This window comes from Acaromyces ingoldii (assembly GCF_003144295.1).
Source record: "Acaromyces ingoldii strain MCA 4198 unplaced genomic scaffold FA10scaffold_10, whole genome shotgun sequence".
Classification (NCBI taxonomy): domain Eukaryota; kingdom Fungi; phylum Basidiomycota; class Exobasidiomycetes; order Exobasidiales; family Cryptobasidiaceae; genus Acaromyces; species Acaromyces ingoldii.
Window position 1 is genome coordinate 224,170 of NW_020290256.1, and position 21,544 is coordinate 245,713.

Here is a 21,544-nt window from a genome sequence, read left to right on the forward strand (position 1 = left end):
TGCTCATCTGTGATGAGCTCTATTACTCCCTTTTTGTGTTCTCAGCTGATCTTCTTGGAGGCAGCGCTCGAGTTGCAAGGCGCTGAGTCGCTGCTAAATCCTTCGATGTCAGCCCGGCCGCTGTAATGTTCAGCCCATTTGGCTTAGCGTGTTGTTTTCGACATCAAGCTGAGGGCGATACAATCATGAAATGGTCTTGACTCCCTCCACGCGAAGCTACCCTCTTTTGAGAAATTTTGCATCTCGGTCTGGCTTACTACCAAGCATAGAGGTCGGGAGTACCAAAGTCTGCCCCTTTGCATTCTTGACCACGCAGATCACCTGCTCCTCAATTAAGAATAAACTACAGCCGTTTATGCACTTATCTTAAAGCGTTGCTGTCCACCCTGCCCTATTTGCATAAGAGTGGCCCTCGCACCTCTTGTGAAGAGGTGCTTATCTTTTGTCCCAAAGCTTCGCGACGAAGATGTCCGTCAACCTCCAATTCTAGAAGCAGCGACCCGGAGTGCGTGGCACAATTAAGGAAGCTCATGTGCCGACAACGGTCAATGACCGCCAAGTACTCGTAAGAGTCCAAACCTGGCCACCAATCCAAGTGATGCGCTTCTACAAGATCGCGCACTGCCTTTCAATAAATGCCCTGTCATTCTCGGTCAGGACATTGTGAGGGAAGTCTCGAGGCCGATGTTGACGCATCTGATGATCCGACAGGTTGGCGTCGGTGTGCTTGCGGGAAAGCCAGCCCAAGGAAAATTTTGAAGACGGACGAAGTGGTGTTTGGATTCACGATCAAAAATGCCTCTCAGGAGTATGCAATCGTCGGTCGACGACCTCTTAGCCGCCAAGGTCCCCGCCGCCCTTACTTCTGAGCTTGAAGTTGCGCAATTGCCCTGATTCGTGAAAACAACGAACAGCTCATTCAGTCAATGAGGCGTCGATCTTTGGTCTGTGCTGCACCATTTCCGTTTACTCTCTCTTCTCGCCTGATCACCTTGCGTCTACCTCCGCCTTCTATGTATGCAGAAACAATGCAGAAGCCGATATTGTTCTGAGGTGCCAGCTCAGCCGTCGGCAGCAACGCCGTACAGTTGACTGAGGGCGCTGGACTGAAAGTATTTGCAACGTGCTCAATTCACGATTTCGAGTATGTAATGAAGCTAGGCGCAGACAGGGTATTCGAATATAAGTCGGCCTCGGTCGCCGGACACATCGCTGGACAGTTGGACAGGGACCAGTTGCTCTGTGCTTGCATCTACCTTGACAGAGGCGATGTCGCAAGCGCACGCCAAGTCTCTGTGCCAAGTCACGACAGAAGCTCCTCGTCTCGTCCTCGAATTATATCCTACCAGGCGACTGTCCCGACGGGTCAAAGCCAATATGGCATTTGGCACGGGAGGCCCGGATGGAGCTACACCCATACTACCGGATGTCTGGGGTGGATACCTCGTCAAAGCACTGACGCATGGCAAACATCAAAATTGCTTCAAGCCCCAGATTGTTCCGACGACAGGACTGGAGAGGTTCGCGTTGCTTTGGACATGTTGAAAAACGGGGTCCTCCGTGGAAGTAAATCATTTCTGAGTGATGATTGGGATTGTTTCAGTCCGAGCATTGAGTGCCATGTCTGTTGATCTTCAGGCACAGTTGACCTTGATTGGCAAGTATATGGTCCATTGTTGTGACCTCGAGCCATCTCCCTAAGAACAATTTTCCAGTTCATGGGCTAGCTCGTTCAGTCGAATGGGAGTGCATAGGATTTCTGCCGAATCGCCTTCTTTTCTCCTTTGGTCAACACCACGCCTACCTTTTCCTCGAGCACGCGGGACCGCTCCTCCTCTGTGTGAGCCTGGCCTTGCGCCTCGATGAATCCGCGGCGACGCACGCTCCAGAGATCCTTGAACAGACTGGCATGACCTAGTGGTTTCTCGTCATCGTGGAGGATAAACCTTGAGCAGACGGGGTCCCTTGTGTACCGGGGCATCGGACAGGTCGAAGTAAAGGAACTCATGACCTCGAAGTCCACCTCGAGTAATCGGTGTCGGCGTCGAAGCAGAGGAAAGGACTCAATTTGTCACCTCTCACCAGCCTCACCGGCGACGTGATATGAACACTCGAGAAGTTGAACGGGCTTCGGGTCAGGGCCGACATGCTGCGATTTTCTAGACGCAGACGAAGATGGGCCGAGAGTTCGATATTGAGCATCACTGAGGGCCTTGACGGATCTGCAGCCAGCAGCAAGGGCGATATGATCGACGAGTTGCGAATGCCGGCATTGATGAGGTGTATCTTGCCATCGCCGATACGCACGAGGTTGACCAGGTGGTCTCTTCCTGTAGCATTTCAGTACGCTGTCTTTAATAATCTCTAGATCACTCACAGTCCGTGATGGAGCCATTGATCCTCGGGTAGCTTCTCAATGCCTGGCTCAAAGGCCGCGTCGACTCTGGCGCCCGTCGAGTAGACTGCAATGCCGAGTTGCAGCAGCGCCCTGAGCAGCGCCCTGAGCAGCGCCCTGAGCAGCGCATTGTTCTGCATGCAATAGCCTCCCACACGCTTTTCGAGACGCTTGCGCTACGCGTGCAGCAGAACGAGCGAGGCGACGCGCTCAGTGCTGTTGTGCAAGTCCAAGTCATCGAAGGGCACGGCGGCGAGGAAACGGCGCTGATGCGACGTCAAAGCCTCGTAGCGCGCCTCCACCGAATTCGTCGTCCTCCAAGAGGGCAGCACCTCTCTACATGCCTTGCGCACGCCGAGGTGGTCCAGCAGTGCGATTACGTCTACGTCCGAATGTTGAGACATCGATCAAAGTCGAGCTCCAGAGTGCAGTGTCCAATCCATTAATGAGCTGAACGAGAAAGGCAGCTTGGAAATGATCCCGGCGAGTAGGTTGAAGAAACGAGCGTCGGAACAAAAACTTTTCATGTGAGGAATTGGTGATCGTTTTGAAATTACTACTTGCTAACGTGGAGCTGAGACGGTAAATGGGTTCCTAATGGGCTTTGTAATTCCAGATAAGAGATTAGAATTATGATTACCATGGCCACTTCAAAGAAATAGATGGTTCGAGATAAGCTATAGCTTACCAAATTCTTAGTAGGAATAGTTGAAGTGGGATGGACTTTCATATACCAGGAACAAAAAAAAGATGCAAGGCTTGACGAACCGAGCTTTGCTTGCATGAAACTTGACAAGCAGAGCGATTGTCGCATGACATGAGTAAGTGCTCTTGAGCTCCAACACATAGATAGGAGCTTCCATATTTTCCTCAACTTCCTCTTCCATCACCGACTTTGAAACAGCGGCACGATGTCGTCGCCGGGAGGATCTCTTCTCGTCATAGGAGGCACAAGCACGATTGGACAGGCTGTCATCGCATTGTTCGCGTCATATGGCGTACCTGTCGTCTTCACTTCGCGCAAGCCAGCATCTGGCATGACGGACTTGGCCACCCGGTTGAGTGCACGTGCAGAGGACTTGGCACGGCATGACAGGAGGTCGTCTGTGGGGCGTATAGAGGCCTTTGAAGCAGATCCGGTCTCGCCGCCGTCGCTCGAAGCCGCCGTAGGCCGCGCCACCGAAGTGGGCGCTGGCCAGCTGCGCTATGCAATCAACATTGCTGGAATAGTACAGAGCTCGGCAGGCTTCAAACCGATTTGGGAGCTACCGATGGACGAGGTTCGGCGCATGACCGAGATTAATTTCCACGCCGTTGTCAATGCCTGCCAGATCGAGCTTGCGCAGATGATCAAGCAGGGCACCAAGCAGAGCAACACGTCGGACCGAGAGCTGGATAGCGAGGAAGTACCTTTCAGCATCATCAATGTAGCGAGCGTCTACGGTAACGTGAGTTCAACTAATAGTTCTGAGATTGGCAGATAGTGAAGAGATTGTCACAGCGCGGCATCGCCTTCAATTCAATCGTGAGTGAGATCAAAAAATTGCAGATCTTTGATATTCACAACCAGAAAACAGTACGCAGCGACCAAGCATGCGATTCTCGGCTTCACCAAGTCCGTAGGCCACGAGTGCTTTCCTCTTGGAGTCAGGCTGAATTCCATCAGCCCCGGCTACCACATTACGGAAGAGCTGGCTACGGCGGATCCGGAGCTGCTCATGGAGAAGTGCGCACCGAATGGCAAGGGCGGAAACTTTGACGATCTCTCCAAGACATTTTATCACGTTGCCGTTGAAGCAAAGGTGTGTTCTATTTTCTCTACTATATTTTCCGGATAGGTGGCTCATCTTCGACTTTCAATCAGTATACGGCAGGCACAGATTTCCCCATCGACGGAGGATTTTTGGCCAGGGGTGCAGGCGTCGAGTTTGACACCTTTATGCGGCGCAAGAGCAAGCAACAGACGAGCGCTTGAGGCAATGATCGGAGACGGATTCGAAAATGCCCCGCTTCGTGAATTGTTGTCGTAATAATCTTTCTCCCGTTTCTTGCTTACGTCCTGCAAACACCTTGATGCTTGTTTCTGATTAGACTCATTGCACACCGGCTCTATTTTTTTCATCATTCGAAATATAATGGTTGCGTCGTTTGACCCATACGCTCGAACTTCTACATTCGAGCCTGCCACAGATAGAGGCGGAAAAGCAAAATGACTCATGGTGATCTCACTTCTTGAGAGTGGTTCGACCGTCGGGACCCATCAAGACGGTAATGTTTGATCGCTCGTTGGCGAGGCTGTCGTCGATGTCTCAGTCTTGCAGGTCGGCAACGATTAGGACCAGAACAAGGGTCCGGTAGGTCGTCTGAAACAGGCCAAAGAGTACTGAGACCTTTTCTTCGGCTTTCATCGTCAACGCGTCATCAGAATATAAAGATCTCTCACGCCTACGTTTTCCGTCCGGCGTCATAGAGATTAGCCTCGTGTGGTGGGTGCGGCGCTTCCAGTGGAGAAGAGGCTCGGCTCGCGGTGGATCCTTACACCATCAGCTTGCACCCGCACAGTGCGGCAATGTCCCTCCTCAAATTCTTTCTCCAGCGTGAGTAGCGAGACGGTCTGTTGCCCTTGTGTCAACAATCGCCACTTTTCGCTTGACAGGACCACAAAGAGATGCTTCAGCTGTCTGGTGATGCTTATCTAACGACGTTCTAAATTTGTGCAGACAGAGATATGCTCCGTACCCGATTTTGAACTAGTTCGTCACTTACGTTCTCGCGCTCCTATATCAATCCCACCGTTCAGAATAATTAGGCACGCTAAAGCCAATAGCACTACTAATGCGTTAATGATTGGGTTATCGGCCTCACCAAACTTTTTAAAGGGCTTCGCGGAACCACTTCGGAAGCCCACGAAAAATAAACTCGTACTGCTGTCATGGTGCCGCAGGAAATACCTACGTTCGTGTCCGTTGTAAATTGTGTCAAGACAATGGAAACAATGGAAAGAACAACAATCAGGATAAGAAAGAGAGTAAAGGGAACAGCAGGAATGACCAGAATGACGGGAACATATAGCCAACACAAACAATGGGAACAATGGGAACAATGGGAACAATGGGAACAATGGGAACAATGGGAACAATGGGAACAATGGCAACAATGGCAACAATGATAACAATAGAGAATGGAAACATTTGGGTGTAATGACAGCACTTAAATCGATGTCGAAGAAAAAATTTGTTGCCAGGAGTGACGACTTTGCCCTTCTGACACACTGGTGCATTTTACTCCAATCCGATAAGCGCCGGTCGTGGTTCTGGCTCTTTCTGCTGACTGGATAATGATTTACGTGACAGGTCAACGAACAAGAGATCAAGACCGGCTGCCTCAGGTTTGAAATGGATGCCCGTGAAGGCGTGTTTGGCTTCCGGACTGCCAACTGACTTCCAGATATTAGCAAAGAACGAAGCGGTCTCGTAAATGATGCTCGCTTTTCGGTTGTCAATAGAGTCTTTCGTCTCTTCGAATAAGAGAATGCCGATGCCGCTGCTCACCATTTCCCGTTGCATTGTCCAGCACGTCGGCTCGCTCGAGCTGCTTGACGTCCAGTGGCGCGGTCCACAGGCGTCCTTCAAATGCTCGTGTCAGGACGCGGTGCTGCAACGAGAGCCGCTCCGTCTCAGCCTCGTCGGCTGGCAAGACATAGACAGACCCCTCGACGCCGTGGTATGACCTACTATCCGTCATGGTATCTTCGTCAGTGTCCGATGTAGTTCTAACCTTTGTCGGGACAAGTGCGACGATGTGTAGCAGCAGTACCGCTGGTTACATAGGCCTAAAGGGAGGAGAGGCGCCCACGTCTCATCTTATGTACTGTACCTTCTCTACTACGGCGTCAATAACTCCAATCCCGATCGCCAGTGTCCTCGCTTCCCCGCGTGACACTCTCGAAACTCTTACCTCTTTGCCAAGCAAACGCAAACGTGCTGTATTGGAGTCATGTGGAGCTCTCAGCACGCATTTTCCATTCTAATGTCACAGCCTCTTGCGGTCAGTCAAAAGTCAAGGACAAGAGTATTGCTGACCTCGTGACTGCTCCATTCTTGCTGCATGTTTCTGACTTTCTGGCTGTTCCTGAGTAAATGACTGACTGTTCCTGAACATCCGCCTATTCCTGATGACTGACCGCGTGGCGTGCTTGAAGTCGTCGCCACCACCGCTTTCCTACAAATTTCCACATTTTGCTTTGAATACCACACAAAAGGCAATAAGAGTGCTTCTGCGTCATGCACCGCGCCGAATGCTTTTCACATATGCAAGTGATGGCTTTGCTGAATTTCACAGAGCACTTGCAGAATTGCGTTGAATTATTCATCTTTACGAACCTTTGTGGATGTAAAATACGCTATGTCTCGATTTGAGATAATAATGATTTTAGAGACATGGCGTCAGACATTAAAATGAATGGGCGGCTATACAGACCTGTCACGCATCGGCCGCTTCCTGCGGAGTCAGTACCGGCCTCCTCACCCTATCGCCCATGCCTCATACATCTTCACGAGCAAGAGACTACATGCTGGCCCATACTTCCATGGGCCCTTCAGCGGAAACGACGACTACGTCCAATGTCTTTGCGCCACGTGCCCTTGAAGGCTCATTGACGAACGAAACTACACCACGGACGGCGGAGATATAGACCGAGACCACGATCTCACTCCAACCAAAAAATCGCTGCAGCTTCAGACAAAAGCATCTCAACCGGTGCAGTCTCGACGCTTGCAGAAGACAGCTACGACCATGTCGACGTCACAGCGCTCTTCACGCGAAGAATTGTATTGATCAATGTATCAGATCTTCCTCATTAGAGGTGACTCATGGGCTACTTGATCATGCAAAACTGAGAGCTGCCAGAAGCGGCCGAGCTGACAATGGCTTTGGTCGTGTCGGAGAGCACAGTGCCGGCCTTTTCAAACGCGGGGCCTATGAAGGGCACAAAAACACCAATGAGCCCGGTGACAAATGCGCAAATATCAAATCCACTGGGTGGTGGCTTGTAGCAGTCAATTGCTACATTGAGCGAGCTGCCACCGTTGCCGCCTTGCGATCCGTAGTCCCATTTCTTGATGTGCACAGTTTTAGGAGCTTTGTGTGTGACAATACTGTGGTTGGGATCGCCGATTGTGAGAACTGTCTCTATCTGGCCACCATAACCCGGGTTAAAGTCTTGTGGATTGATGTACGTCGTCGCCACATTCATGCCCATCGAGTAGCAAAGACTGGGCAATGCCCTTGATTGCCTTGTTGATCCACGCCACATCACCGCTCGGATTGAGATCCGAGGTCATTCTGTCGAGGTACCGATTAGTAAAGTGTTTTTCCTGATTGATCGGAGATATTACACACGTCATTATGCACGTCTGCACACCGTCTTTGCCCTGCGTTTTGGTTTCGCCACCGACGAAGTCGCATTTGTACTGCATCGAGGCGGTGCAGTACTCGCTCGTACCCTGGGTGCACTTCTCATTCATCTGCGTCAAAATGTCGTAATAGCGTCCGGGGTCGCAGAGCCCCATGGGGCTGATGTCGTCATCAAGGGACATGCTGATGAAACCGTCGTTGGGCGCGTCGCTGAGTGGGAAACACAGGACATTGCGCGGGCCATCGTCGTTTCCGCAAGAGTGAAGCGTCGTGTTCATGACGTCTGGCTTGGGTACATCGTCGTTCTTCTTGCTGGCACGCTCAGTCAATGTCGAAGGAATCCTGCCTTCAAATGGATGAGAGTAGGTTGGCCGGATGCTGACTCCAACTTCGGACAGCTTGCAGAGGACCGGCCGTGCTGCAAGAGCGGCAAGGAAGAGGAGCGAGAGTTGGCTTGGGTGGAAGGAAAACATCGTTGGTCCAGCCAGAGGAATCTTGTTGGTCCAGCCAAAAAAAGTGGTCTTTGTTCTTTGTTGGTCAGAAGGCAAAGAAACAAAAAGCGATCCTTATATGTATTGCTGCCTCGAGTTGGCCTCGCGGTCGTCCAAGGGACGATGCACGTCGGACCACGCGCTTGCGTGCCTGACATATTATCGAAATATTACTTTTCGGGTCCTGCAGGTCCCGGACCGGAGGCCCCAGGCGTAAAAAGGCTTGGCACTGCCCACCGAGCATAGCGGCATTGCTTCGGTCCCACCAGCTAGACATACGCACGTTGATTGAGTAGAGTGAGAACACGAGGCACCCACAGCGTAAATTTGTACGAAAGGAAGAGACGTTATTGCTGTATGCGCTAGGCCTCCCATCGAGCACCACACGGGAAGATGAATACTTGGAACAAGGATGAGCAAATGAAGGCTCTCAAGGAGCCCCGCGTGTCGACAGATGTAAAATCCCATTGCTGATTTGGAATTTAATCTTCACTGACAGTTGCAGTTAGCGCTCAGGCGCGGTCTGGGCGAGCTACATTGTCCCGGGTTGAGGTCTAGCGCCACCTCGACCAGCCCGTTGGAATCCACCAGCTCGCCCGACGTACATCCTCAACTCCGTCGACGACTACGGACACGCCGAGCACCCAGCCTTCCGACTCAAAGAGGACGCCAAGATAATGTGGGCGACGATTTCGCCTGCATGATCTGGTAGAGTTAGAATTGGGGAGTCAGTTCTGTTACATTCCAATTCCGCAGCAGAATGGCCATCTGACGGCAGTCTTTCAGGAACAACTTCAACGAGCTGCAGCCGGGTGACGTGGCAAGAGAGGCACAATTTTACTCTATGAGATTCACTCTTCACGACCGGTCCGATGCAAAGGCCAACAACTTCCTTAAAAATCTCCGCAAGAAGGCCAGACCCGGTGCCAACCTTCTCGTGCTTGTAGTGGTCTTCTTCGGCATGGCTTAGATAAGCAAAGATCCTTGCTGTTCATCTCACAGCCGTCGCTGGCTCCAACGAGAGAATAGATTCAGAACACGCAGCGTTGCTCAAAGCTGGCGGCTGGAAGCTCAAGAAAGCGTAAGGAACAAGACGAGAAGCGTCAAAAGCGGCAGTGAGGCTTCTCTCGCACAAGACCATTCCCTTCTCTCCTGTCGTAAGAGTCTTTTGACGACCCCTGGCGCTCTATGTCTATTCTTTCATCGCTAAGGACTTCCACAAAAGGAACGTACAGGACACTGTCACCAGTCACGGTTGCAACTAAATCGATCGCTCCTTGTTTTCATCCCGCATCGCCAATCGCACCTGCTATATCTCTCGCGCCATCTGTGCAATGTGCACTGCATTGTGCTACCGTCATCTTGCCCTTCGGAGAGCAAAGGTGCCAGATCCGGGTGCCAGAGCCGGTGATGACAGGTTGCTGAAATGGTCCACCGAAGAAACTTCGACAAAGTGCGTGGTGTCGACTTGCTTAATATGTGCTCAGCACCGAGATCGTGTAGCGAGGTGCACGTGCGGACGGGATGATGACCTATTCTTTGAAAGTATGTTGTAAGGTGCTCCTCCGAAATCAAGCATCTCGGGACACATTGCTACCGCTTCTGTTCAGCACAATCGCCTCGCAGTCGCTCACTGGAATGACATGCCTTTGCTCATCATGGACCATCACGTTCTGAGAACACGAGAGCTGCGGCTCGATCAGCGAAGAAGCAGGACATCATGGTCGCGTCTGAGCTGCGATGCATCCGCTTCCATACTTTTCTCTTTGTCATAATTGCCAAGGTCAGCAATTTGACGCCTTTCTGGGTCGTAAGCGCCGTACTTTTTCCAGAGTGAGAGCGCAGGTCCAGCATCGTGCAAGTGTACCTTGATCAGATTGCCAAAGAAGTTCTCGTCAGCCGGGCAACCTTCAAAATTCAAGATTCAAGCGGGTCTCTGGGCCAAAGCACCATCAAAGTGGACAGATCGGATACATGACAGACAACTCGTCTTCGTAGAGCTAGCGAGGAGATCTACAGAGATGAAAGTCCTTCATATCGACTGGATCAACTGGAGAGGGCAGGAAGAAGTGATGCTTTCTGGTGGTACTTAAATCCTCGGGTTGAGTGTGATTGTCACAGCGAAACAAGAAAATCGCGACTTTCGCCCTGCGTCTTGTACTGTCGTAAAAGGCGATAGCGCATGCGATCAGATGCGCACGAACATCAATTTTTATAAAGGATCATACTGTACCTCTTTTCCTCGGTGCCGCGCTTGGCCAAAAGCGCGACGAAAATCTCGGTCACAGAACGTGAGCGTGTGCACCTGGTGGACAATCGGCTCTGTGCTCTGCGATTGCCTGCCACGATTCGTTTTCAAATTTGGCTGTGCTGTAAAAACAACATGCACATTTGTCCCGCGTTATTCGCGACAATATTCGCGAGAGTCCTGGAGATAAGCAGACATAAAACACATGGTGTTGTGGGCAGGCAGGTGCTTCTTCATAAATACAGGCGCGTCAGAAAGAGAACTTGGCCGAATGCGATAGCCTCGCAAAGATGTACGGCAACCGTGACGCCTCGCTGTCCGTGGCGTACAAGCAGGTAGACGGGCTCGACATCCATCTCGATGCCTACATTCCTAAGAATAAGCCCGAGGACCACGCGCTGGATGTCATGTTCTACATCCACGGCGGCGCCATGACGGCCATGGACCGAACAGATGTGCCCCGCTGGTTGCCGAAAGAGGCAGAACGACGTCGAGCAATCCTGGTCAGTCCAGACTATCGTCTCTCTCCCCAGGCCAAGATTGCCGACTCTTTTGCAGACGTCGCCGACGCTTTTCGATGGACGTTCACCAAACTCGAGACCCACCTGCGTACGTTAGGACACCTCCGCCTTGCAGAGCGCATCTCACGCCAAGCCATGGCATTTGGCGGCTCGGCAGGCGGATGGCTCTGCCTACTGCTCGGCACCGTCGATCACTCGTGGTACCTCGACAAGCTGCGACTGGGGGCAATTTACCCAATGACAAATCTCACCGACGAGCACTACACGATACCGCTGGATGTGCCCGGTTCTGCGCCGATCGAGCGCTCTTCCGTGCAGGCGTACATCGATGGGCCCATCGTCGCGGGCGCACCCCCCGACTTTGATTACGAGACGGGCGCGGTCACAGGGCGCCACCGGGCGGCGCTCTACATGGCGCAGCAGGCCCAGTGGCGCGCGTGGATTCTCGGCAGCGACTCACAAGAGGTGCTCGACCAGTGGGATATCCGGCTTCGTGTTCAGCGGCAGGGCTCCTTTCCGCCCACCTTTCTGCTCCACGGCGCCGACGACACGACGATTCTGCCGTCCAACTCGAAGGACGTGGCCAACGCCCTTGCAGACATTGGCGTACACCACCGCTTGCATATCATCTCCACGGACACTTTTTCGACATGATCGCCGAGCCCGACGACATTGAGACGCTTGACCGCCTCGGCATTGATTCTATGCTCCGCTGGCTGTCGTCTGCGTGATTATTAATGTCTTCGTTTACTGACTGCTTACAAAGGCCATGGAACCCGAAGAAAGAGCTCTCATAAACAAGCTGTCATTCCTGTAGAATCTCCTCAGACTTTGCGGGTCATGATTTTGCATCACATCCGAAGATGTTAAGCTTTTGGGTGTTCCAGTATTTGTTTAGCAGAGGTGGCCTTGGCGTTCGTCAAAGCGCTTTGCTTCACACTCCTCTGACTAATGACGTCACGAGAGATCCCTCTCGTTCCCAATTCTTCAGGTACACTGTGGCCGCATCGGAACCACACGGTCCGGGGGTCGTGTGATACGCACGGTACCGAAGGACAGCATGGTCCAATTTTCCAGGCGCACCGCCCACGCGCTTCCACTAAAGCATGTGATAATTGCAAAGGCATGCAACGTAGAAGTACTTCGCATCGCGAGAGGAAAAGTCGTCAAATTTTGCCGCGATTATGGTGAGAAGCCGTATGCGACCCATTCTTTAGACTTTCTTTCTCCCAAGACTGTGCCGCCGAGCAGACCCTCCCCAGTATCCGATCGACAACCATCATTTGTGCAGGACGCCATGACGTTAGAGTCTAGCAAGATCCGTGTCGCATGTATCGGGGCTGGTTTCGCTGGCCTTGCGCTTGCGAAGTCCATCCTCGACGGCGCTCCTGGGGCCGAATTGACCATTTATGAGGCCAATGAGGGCGTCGGAGGAGTATGGCTCAAGGTAAGGCACGTTTCCGACTTGCGACCTCGCGCTCATGTCTCTATGCTTCAATGTCGTCCGGACTAGTAACTCTTGGCTCTCGCATTCTTGCGAGCTGCACAAGTTGACCAGACTTGCCTTCTCAAGATGCAAATTGCAGCTTCATGCTGTCCTGTAGCTGGCGTGGATCGGCCGCGAGACATCTCGCTCATACCTTTCTTTCCTTTCAGACACAGTATCCTGGGGCTGGAAGCGATTTCCCTTCTCACCGTAAGTTCCAGACCGGCAAATGGTCTTCGACGTGCCCTCCCTCATTCATCACGGTGCTGCCGACACAGTGTATACGTTGCCGTGGGCTCTCAATCCGGAATGGTCCCGCTTTTACAGCACTCGTTCCGAGATTCTTGGCTATCTCGAACGTGTAGCCGAGCAGAGTGGATTTCTCCTGTATTCAAGCACAAGGTCGAGTCCGCCGTATGGGACGAGCAAGAAGGCATGTGGAGCATGAAGGGAAGCAATCATTCCAACATCCCCGGCGAGGCTTGGCAAGCAAAAGCTCATGTGTGCGTAGCTGAGCTACCAGGGGGACGCCGTCCGCATCGTGTGCCTACGCACAAATAGCTAACCAATGCTTGCACTCACCACTCACTTCAACGACATAAGTCTCGTGAACGCGGGTGGCATCCTCTCTAAAGCAAATAGTAAGAGAGTGCTTAATTTTTTCTCGCTGCACCATGATTGATTTTCGCAGAGCCCGCAATTGCCGGTGCCGAGACCTTCCTAGGAACGCTCGTTCACACTTCGCAGTGGAAACCAGACATCTCCACAGAAGATAGGCGCGTGGCTGTCGTTGGGTACGTCATGCTACGATCTCGTTGCCATTATGTTAAATCGAACACATTTGCCCCCCACTTGCGTGCTCTGCCCATCAACGTATCAGGGCTGGAGCGTCGTCTATCAAATTTTGCCCGCGCTACAGCGCATCGGCGCCAGGCATATTGACCTCTACGTCCGGTCGCAAGCATGGATTGGTGCTCCCTTTGGCTTCACGGAGCGCCACGTCACATTTAAACAGAAACAGGGGATTTTGCCACGCTGGTGACGGATGACGTCGAGGTTGTCAACCCAGCCTACTCGGAAGAGCAGCGCAACTCTTTCAAAATGTCGAAGGGACACGTCGAGCAGCACCGCAAATGGCTGGAGGAGGCGTTCCACGGTAGCGCCAGAGATCTCTACATTCGCGGCAGTCCAACCGCTCTGTTCGTACGAGGTCAGTCTGATCATTGTCTTTGAATGCTGAGTTCAGCTTTCGAGTGTCCTGATTCTGACCGATCACTTCTATCCCAACCACACAGACGCGCTGACGAAGCTAACACAGGCCAAATTGACGGCTAAGCCAGCGCTTGAATCGTCCATTGTCCCAGCATTTAGCTTCGGCTGTCGACGGCCGACGCCTGGACCAGGGTTTTTCGAGACCATCACTGCCTCAAATGTCGAAGTAATCCAGGCTGGCGTTGCTCGCATCACGCCGGCCGGTATTATCGCTCACGGAGACGTTAGCGAACGCGAGCGCCCTGCTGACGTAATTGTTCTGGCGGTGAGTGCCTCTTTGCCCATGAAGTGAGCAGACAATTGCTGATTAACTGCGTGACAGACTGGCTACAAGGTCGATCATGTTCCTTCTTTTGACGTGACAGGTCGCAGCAATGCAAGTCTAAGTGCGCAGAGGTCGATATCTGCAGTGCGTGTCTCGTACTCGACTTTGTTTCTTCTGCAGGCATGAGAGACGGCGCTCTCAACACAATACGAGATGTTCTCCCTAATAGGTCTCGACTACCGACTAGCGCCCGACTCGACGTTTCCCTCTCAGGTCTTCGAAGATCTCTCGGCGTATTGTCATCTACAGTCGATTGGATACGATCGAATCTACCTTGGTGGAGACAGTGCGGGCGCCAATCTAATCCTCGCCTTCTGGCGCTATCTTCACTGCATACTAAATGAGTCCTCGTCCGTCGCTGGGCTTCTTCTTAATTCTGTGAGAAGAAGAAGAAACATCTGTTCTCCTTGTGAGATGTGGGCAAACTGATCTTTCAGCTCTTATGTACAGCCGTGGCTAGACTTGTCAAGCTATGATTCGGACTCATTCAAACAGGCATCGTCTCGTGACATAATTGCAAGATCCTTTGTGGAACGTGGTTCAAGAGCTCTAGGAATTGCAAATTTGGACGACCCTTTCGCTAGCCCAATCGTCTGGTCGAACTTCGAGATCGCTGCTTTGCCTAAGCTTTATGTTATTCATGGTGGCGAAGAGGCGCTGTTGAATGAAGGCGTTCGCTTCGTAGCGCGTGCCAAGGCCCAAGAAGTCGATGTGACTCATGTGATTTATGTGAGTCTTCGCTATGCCAACAAGTGCCGTTCTTGCGCCTGTTCGTTTGAAGCTAAGACTGCGTGTGCAACTTTTTGTAGCCAGGCTATCCGCATGATTTCTTTTCGTCCCTTCATTACGGGGCCATGAGTAAGGTGGCTTTCTGTGCTACAAAGGCATGGTTTGACCGTCAAACCTGAGAAAGATTGGATGGTCTAGGTCGCTCAGTTGAGTCTTTCAACGATAGCCATGCGAATGGAACGTAGTGAAAGCAGCAACAGAAGTTAAAGCCAATTCTTGTAATTGCGTGAGGCAATGAATATGTCACGAGGAGGGAAGAGCCCTTTCTTCGTTCTGCGTGATTTTGAAGATCAACTTTGGAATTGTTTTGATGATGGTCTAATCAAGATAAGATCTTAAAATGCTACGAAGAGGGTAAATAATTTTAGAGAATAATACCACAACCTGATTTCGCGCGAGAGACAGCTTGTCCCTAATAATTCAGAACCATACAATACGTCTTTGGAGTAGCTTGGGATTTTCTGATGCTGCAATGTTTGAAAGTCTTACGTAGGCTATTCTTGCCGATTCGAATCTCGTTCCTCTATTCTGAAAGCTATGTACTGCAATCGGGCTCGATCCGTACTCGCCAAGTTGCATCAGTCTGGCTTTGCAGGATCGCAGCTGACTGGACAAGATACGTCGACGAGTAATCTCTAGCTTTTGCTTTCACGCAATCAAATACGACCACTTGTGGCGCGAGCGTCGGTGCGAGTTTCAGAGTCAGACGAAGACAAAGGGCGGTAAGGTCAGGAGAGTCGTTCAATGTTTGGTTCGAGATGCCAACGGGAAAGTGAAAATTTGCCTGATAGGCTCATAAATCATATATCATCGGAACGGTGCAGTGCCTTTCACAAAAGGCCGTCATATTTGAGGAGCACTGACCAAGAATCTCGGCGACGGGAGCATTGGTGGACATGACCAACCTGGAGCTCCGCAAATTGAGATGTATTCGCGAGGAGCTCGAGACGGTGCGTGACATCTGTTGACCTATGGAGGCGAATGTTCTCGCTTTCGCTGCTTCTGGGACCAGATGCAGCAAATGTCGTAACGTCAGGATTCATTGAAGGATAGAATTCTCGAATATCAGCTAAAAAGAGCTGAGGATGCGAAGAAAGGGTCATATTTCAATTCAATCGACTACCCCGACTTTAATAGTGTGCACACTCGTTGTCACATGTCCCTCAGTTACATCGAGGAATCCCCAAGCCGTGCGAAATGCACAATTTTGCAGTCGTTTGCCTCAGGTGAAGATCGACTTGATCATGCCAGGCTACGGCTCGACAACCCGGTTCACACGCAAGTCTGCTGTGTTCCGGAGACAGACACATTCGTGCAAACGATTGGTGGTCACTACAGCGGCAATCGAGATACCACTCTCACAAACACAATATTGAACATCGCGTACGCAAGAGTCGTGGACGTTCCGTGCGCAAATATTGGACTTTCGCCCTCAGTAAATTGGCGACTTTGTCATGGCGACAACATCATCACGCAGCATGAATCCTACGGCTCAGCATTAGCCTGGAACGTCGTAGCGGAAAAGGCAAAGCTGAAAGGCCAAGAAAAGAAGCTCTTGACTGATTGCAGCTACCACGATTACCTCCGTGTCATGGGCTGCCCAGACGGAAAACTCAGGGGATCGCTTGCTCGAGTCGTCGCAACTTTCGTCAACGGGGACTGAGAGACAGATTACACAGCAGGAGTCGAGTTTCAGTCGAGTCTAGCAGTCCTCTTGCGAAGGAGAGTGAGGGCAGCTCTGTACCCAAGGCTCTGGAAGGCTGCGGTCCGGAGACTGGCAGCCTCCATCGATGGAAAAAACTACGAGAGGAACAATTTCTTGAAACTGTCCTGTTTCTCTGTTGTTGAGACTTCTCACCCATGTGCTAATGCTTACATCATTTCGCCACACTTTTAGGTATTCGCACCTGTTAGACTCAATGTTAAGAAAATTATTTTCTACTACCGTATTCTGCCTTCTTGGCTCCGATACGATACGTAGCTAGCCACTTCCTTGTTGACATCGGCACCTCTACCTAGTCGATGCAGTCTAAGCAAAAAATGATTATCTTCATCAGTGTGATGGAAAGTATAGCAAAAAGAGGCATCGCAGGAGCGATCTCCTGGTCATGTGGTTCCCGCAGCAAAAAGTGGTGACTTCATCGCATGTCAGTTCTGCAAGGTTCTATGGAACCGGTTCTCAACTTCTCCATTTTATTCTTATACGGGAATAGACGACGCCCATGAGAGGTTCAAAGTCAGGCTGTCGCTACACTCACCGTCTTTAAAATTCTCCTCACGCGATTTTGTTCGCCACGCAAGTCTTGAAAGTAGCAAACCTAATAATCTACTGCAAGTACGACGACCTTGATGATCATTGGCTCAACACAAGCAGTATCTCCTTTTGAAGAAAGCTCTTGCAGAAAAAGCTAAGCCCGGCTTTCACCATAGGGAACTCGCCCGAACAGAGATTTTATGGGCACATCGTGTGTTGAGAATGCATCTCTTGGTGGCCCAAGAAAGCAGGGAAAAGCGGAGGAAGGTCTCGAAGAATGCATATTGTCATGACGACCCCAATGCCTTCTCGTTTCAAGTGGCTCTTGAGATCGCCAGGTTGCAAGACACCGTGAGTAGAAACTCTCCAAATCGTTTCCGAGCGACTTCTGGGCTTCAGAATTCTGAAGAGTGATGGCGGTCAGCTTAGTGAGTTAAAGATGCTTGTGCCTGCAGAAGCCTGAATCGACAAAAGGCATCTTTGATCAAGTGGGCCTGGTGTATCAGCTCATTCAGCCTCATGCAGTTGTCTTCAAACGGGCAGACAGCTCAGCGAGAAGCTTGCCCAGCCTCTAAATTGATGATGATTGTGCAATGGCCTCACCAGCACGGAAGATCAGGGCGTAACCTTATGGGTCCGAACCTTGAATCTTTACACGACTCAAAGCCTAAGCAAAGCCTCACTTTGCTTTTGGCGTCACTCCGAAGAACGCTTCTCAAGTAGATCTCTGAGGACGACAATCTTGTACATCGATGATGCGATGCTCGATGTTCTCCACTAATCTATTTCTCTAATTCTCTCGTCTTCACGTACAGCCCGTCGCAAACGCAAGACGTTCGTGAATCATGTCTCATCTACGAGACAAAAATGGACGAAAATCTTTTTATTTAATGCTTTGGGTCTTACGGTCGAATTGAGCTCGCTGTGGATCCCGCTCGTGCGCTTGCCGTTCTCAGCGAGCTCGCAGGACTTTCCGCAATAGAATTCACTCCGTGCATCATATTTCTGGCTTCTGCTGGATATTAGTGGCATGTTCACCTGCGTTACATCTGCATTTCTCCCCTATCGAAAGCTTAAGTCTCAAAATGTGGATCGAAAGGATCGATATCATAGACGAGGAGAAGGACTTCTGTTTTCTGTTGAACTAGTCGAGCGAAACACCTTCATGACAAACAGTTCCGATGAGAATAGCAAATCTTTGTCGCTCGAGAGAGACTTCTGCAAATCTCTATCAGAACTAAGAGCAAAAGAAAAGAACGGCACAAGCCTGCTCCTATGATTCATGTTTCATACATACAAGCAGTGGAGAACGTGACGCCAAGCTGAGGGCATTCGAAAGGGATCAATGCATTCGCGAGCTGTCGAAGCTTTCCCGAAGCGATCTGAGAGAAGACAGACTCGCCAAACGTCATGAAACTAAGAGTTCTTGCGGAGTCTTCCTGAAATCCGCGAGACTTCCTTCCTCTGTGGAAATGGCATCAGCTCTCTGACTTCGCCACGGCGATATCGTTCTGGTGACATAATGTGGGCTTGGCATTAATCTACTTTTCCGTCACATTGTGGGATTCTCTTCGGGACTGAGAATCTTTTTGGAGCTTTTAGGTGTCCGACCTTTTGTTTGCGACACATCAAATTCATTTGAAGGAGCTCTATCGTCATCGTGCAGCGCGTATCACATCGCTTGCTGATGCTGTTTCTGCTCTTGACCTCTTATGTCCCTGAAGAATCACCTCGTTACAAGAGCAACAGTGGTAGGAGAATTTACCAAACGTAGAACAGGTAGCGTGTCAAAAGACGCACCTCATACAGCTCATTAGATTAAGCTCGGCCTCGCTGCACTGCTTTTGTGCTACATCGGATCGAGCTTAAGAAGAAATCAGGATTCTGTGGTTTTGACAGCCCCTAAATTGAACCCTTTTCCCGAAAAGTTGATCAAGCGCCGATCTTTATTTTTCGGAAGCGCACGGCCTTTGGCCTAAAAGAAAAACGAGATGAGTTGCATCCGGGAAAAGAAGGTAGACAGAGAAGTGCACGCACCTTTCTTCGGAGGTCTGGGCAGTGACATAAGGTAAAAGAGGAGAGAGGCTCGGGTGACTGATGAGCTTGTGACGGACAGGTATCATTTTTGTCTCCTCAGGCGCTCCAACGGGAGATGCGGACTCAACCAGAGTATTCTCTCGATGCACATGATCAAAGCTTCCGATGAGCTTCGTTAGAAGCGTCTATGTAGTCAAAAATAGATGAACTTACCGAAGGGGTGTGTCTACAAGCCAATCTATGATAGCAGAATTGGCAAGTAGCTGGGCCGAGGAAATCCTCTGCAATGGCTGTTTAAGCAGAAGCAATTGTGACGGCGACGAGCAATGAAGATAGTAAGTGTCACGATGCACTTCCGTTGAGAGCCGTACAAGAGCTCACGACAGCTTGAAGAAGACTGTTGACCACATCTTTCTCAGGAAGGTTAAGATTGGCGAGAGCGGCCAAGCTACGACTCCGTAGAATATTTTGATCTCTGTTCACACCACCTTCATCGAACAGGTGTCTATAAGAAGAGAATCATGTGAGATATTGTAATCCTCAGAAAATTTGTGGCACTCACTTTCTTGTCAGAATTCGAAAAAAAAAGCATCCGAGAGACCACAAGTCGCTTTTGACGCCGTATCTCTCGCCTTTCAGCATTTCCTGTTATTCACAGAGGAGGGTTGGGACAGGATTAACAGCCACAGCTCGTGTGTCTCATGCACATATACTCCACTCACTGGCGATCTGAAGCCAGGCGTCTGCATTAAAGGGAAGAATGAAGTACTTATGCAGTAAGCACGGCTGCATGGTACGATAGGTCGAGGGACGTCTGTGCTTACACCTGCGATGCCCCACTGTCCTTTCGCGTGCTTGTCACGTACGATTGCCAATCCAAAGTCGGCGATTTTTGCACGGAAAGCGTGGTCGATCAAGACTGGCAAGTACAATCCGTGAGTTCCCATTTTTTTGCATCAGCCTCCTCGCTGCATCTATCGATGTTTTGTATGAAAGGCATGAAGTTAAAAATTTGCTCACCATTGGAGGGTTTCAAGTCACGATGAATCACCGACACTTGGTTGTCATGACCTTCATGAAGGTAATGTAATCCAGCGCATACTTGTGCAAAGAGATTTCGTCGGAGCTCAATATTGTCGCTCATCATTCGACCATCTTTCTCAGCCTCATACATTAATGACAGAAAAGCCGGACTTACGTGGTCTTGTTTTTCTGAGCCAAAAATATTTCTAGGTCCCCATAAGTCCCCAAGTCCATAAGAAGATGCAATGAGCGTTCGAATTCCCAATGCTCGAGTAAAGCGATGACGTTGCGGTGCGCCAATTTCGAGTGTAGTGCTGCTTCTTGAGCAGCAAGCTTTCGTTGCTCGGCGTTGGTGCTGACCGTGACGATCTTCAGAGCGAAAAGCTATGGTTTCTATGACTGAGCGAAAGTCGTTTCAGACTTGTTCGTTGTACACTAAACGCACCTTCTTGTCCGAAGCTCGTTCTACTTCGTAGACTTTGCCAAAACCTCCTTCGCCCAGCAGGCGACGACCGAGGTAGAGAGGTTTCGCTTCCAAGGTGTCCATGTTCATGCCGGTGCCAATGTTCATGGTGTCACGAGAATAAGCTAGTACGTCAAACAAATGGGTCTTAAAATGAGCCAGTCAGGCCCCGAGCTACATTCTGAATCTATGTCGGGCGGAAAGTCATTTTTAGGTAGGACGATTTGCTCATCGTGATGAGGGGCTGATCTGATCAGGGCGTGACACCTTAGAATCACGTGCTCTCGGCGACCTGCAGCCGACAAGAAACGACGCCGGCTGTCGAGTAGCGTTAGAACTTGCGGTTCCCAGCTCTGGGACCTTTGAGCGGAGAACGGTCTGTTTATACTGCCTCTTGCGCTTGCAGCGCTTGACCAGTGTACAACCTCAAAACTTGACCTTCGTTCCTGTTATACTTTTAGATACATTTAAGATGCAAGACGCGTAATGATTCAAATTCACGTATGGGGACTATGGAAGACTCAGACCCCTTTGTCCAGATTGTTCCCTTTGTATGATGGCACCTGGCTATAATAGAGGATAAAGGCTCAGGGTGGTCTTAGATCTCGATCATCTTCACTTCAGCACACTCGACAGGTTATCGATGTCAGACTCCCCAATCGAGCTCACGCTACCCACGGAATCCGAGCTTTTACGGGTGTCAGGGATCGAGAACTTCGTTCAATCGGCCAGAGAGTATATGGATCCAGGAGAAGGGAAGAATGAACCTACTCACGTAGCGATCATTTATCGAGCGTTCCTTGAGGCACTCGCCCGGGCACAACT

At 50.7% G+C, this 21,544-nt stretch overlaps 8 protein-coding genes across 8 annotated transcripts; 4 read left to right on the forward strand and 4 right to left on the reverse strand.

Moving 5' to 3' along the window:
• Window positions 1-1,082: 1,082 nt before the first annotated feature.
• FA10DRAFT_51565 (hypothetical protein) lies at window positions 1,083-1,851 on the forward strand. Its single transcript, XM_025525539.1, has one exon. It carries the CDS (start codon window positions 1,152-1,154, stop codon window positions 1,629-1,631), a length of 480 nt encoding a protein of 159 aa, XP_025373902.1. The 5' UTR covers window positions 1,083-1,151; the 3' UTR covers window positions 1,632-1,851.
• FA10DRAFT_282156 (hypothetical protein) lies at window positions 1,635-2,898 on the reverse strand (the record flags this gene model as incomplete). Its single annotated transcript, XM_025523750.1, has 4 exons — window positions 2,378-2,898; window positions 2,083-2,326; window positions 1,805-2,023; window positions 1,635-1,697 (listed from the first exon to the last, which is right to left on the reverse strand). Exons 1-4 carry the CDS (start codon window positions 2,533-2,535, stop codon window positions 1,635-1,637), a joined length of 684 nt encoding a protein of 227 aa, XP_025373903.1. The 5' UTR covers window positions 2,536-2,898.
• Window positions 2,899-3,290: 392 nt separating this feature from the next.
• Window positions 3,291-4,503, forward strand: FA10DRAFT_282157 (NAD(P)-binding protein). Its single transcript, XM_025523751.1, has 4 exons — window positions 3,291-3,843; window positions 3,876-3,920; window positions 3,973-4,197; window positions 4,260-4,503. The coding sequence occupies exons 1-4, from the start codon at window positions 3,307-3,309 to the stop codon at window positions 4,368-4,370; spliced, it is 918 nt and encodes a 305-aa protein (XP_025373904.1). The 5' UTR covers window positions 3,291-3,306; the 3' UTR covers window positions 4,371-4,503.
• A 1,140-nt stretch (window positions 4,504-5,643) lies between these two features.
• Window positions 5,644-6,341, reverse strand: FA10DRAFT_282158 (hypothetical protein). Its single transcript, XM_025523752.1, has 2 exons — window positions 5,947-6,341; window positions 5,644-5,882 (listed from the first exon to the last, which is right to left on the reverse strand). Exons 1-2 carry the CDS (start codon window positions 6,137-6,139, stop codon window positions 5,677-5,679), a joined length of 399 nt encoding a protein of 132 aa, XP_025373905.1. The 5' UTR covers window positions 6,140-6,341; the 3' UTR covers window positions 5,644-5,676.
• A 930-nt stretch (window positions 6,342-7,271) lies between these two features.
• FA10DRAFT_289544 (hypothetical protein) lies at window positions 7,272-8,283 on the reverse strand (the record flags this gene model as incomplete). The annotated part of the gene is made up of 3 exons (XM_025524311.1): window positions 7,272-7,534; window positions 7,644-7,738; window positions 7,796-8,283. 3 exons carry the CDS (start codon window positions 8,281-8,283, stop codon window positions 7,272-7,274), a joined length of 846 nt encoding a protein of 281 aa, XP_025373906.1.
• A 2,556-nt stretch (window positions 8,284-10,839) lies between these two features.
• Window positions 10,840-11,724, forward strand: FA10DRAFT_263211 (alpha/beta-hydrolase; the record flags this gene model as incomplete). The annotated part of the gene is made up of 1 exon (XM_025520184.1): window positions 10,840-11,724. The coding sequence occupies one exon, from the start codon at window positions 10,840-10,842 to the stop codon at window positions 11,722-11,724; it is 885 nt and encodes a 294-aa protein (XP_025373907.1).
• Window positions 11,725-12,367: 643 nt separating this feature from the next.
• On the forward strand, window positions 12,368-15,061 carry FA10DRAFT_263212 (FAD/NAD(P)-binding domain-containing protein; the record flags this gene model as incomplete). Its single annotated transcript, XM_025520185.1, has 12 exons — window positions 12,368-12,517; window positions 12,675-12,766; window positions 12,922-13,059; window positions 13,160-13,197; window positions 13,248-13,350; window positions 13,490-13,527; window positions 13,572-13,766; window positions 13,852-14,093; window positions 14,151-14,214; window positions 14,323-14,386; window positions 14,738-14,882; window positions 14,963-15,061. 12 exons carry the CDS (start codon window positions 12,368-12,370, stop codon window positions 15,059-15,061), a joined length of 1,368 nt encoding a protein of 455 aa, XP_025373908.1.
• Window positions 15,062-18,794: 3,733 nt separating this feature from the next.
• Window positions 18,795-20,828, reverse strand: FA10DRAFT_291795 (kinase-like protein; the record flags this gene model as incomplete). The annotated part of the gene is made up of 11 exons (XM_025524369.1): window positions 18,795-18,807; window positions 18,997-19,045; window positions 19,234-19,247; window positions 19,447-19,523; window positions 19,615-19,681; window positions 19,796-19,878; window positions 19,956-19,976; window positions 20,100-20,152; window positions 20,289-20,359; window positions 20,432-20,640; window positions 20,702-20,828. Coding segments are annotated over 11 exons (784 nt in total), but the record flags the coding sequence as incomplete, so codon positions are not given.
• Between the last annotated feature and the right edge of the window lie 716 nt (window positions 20,829-21,544).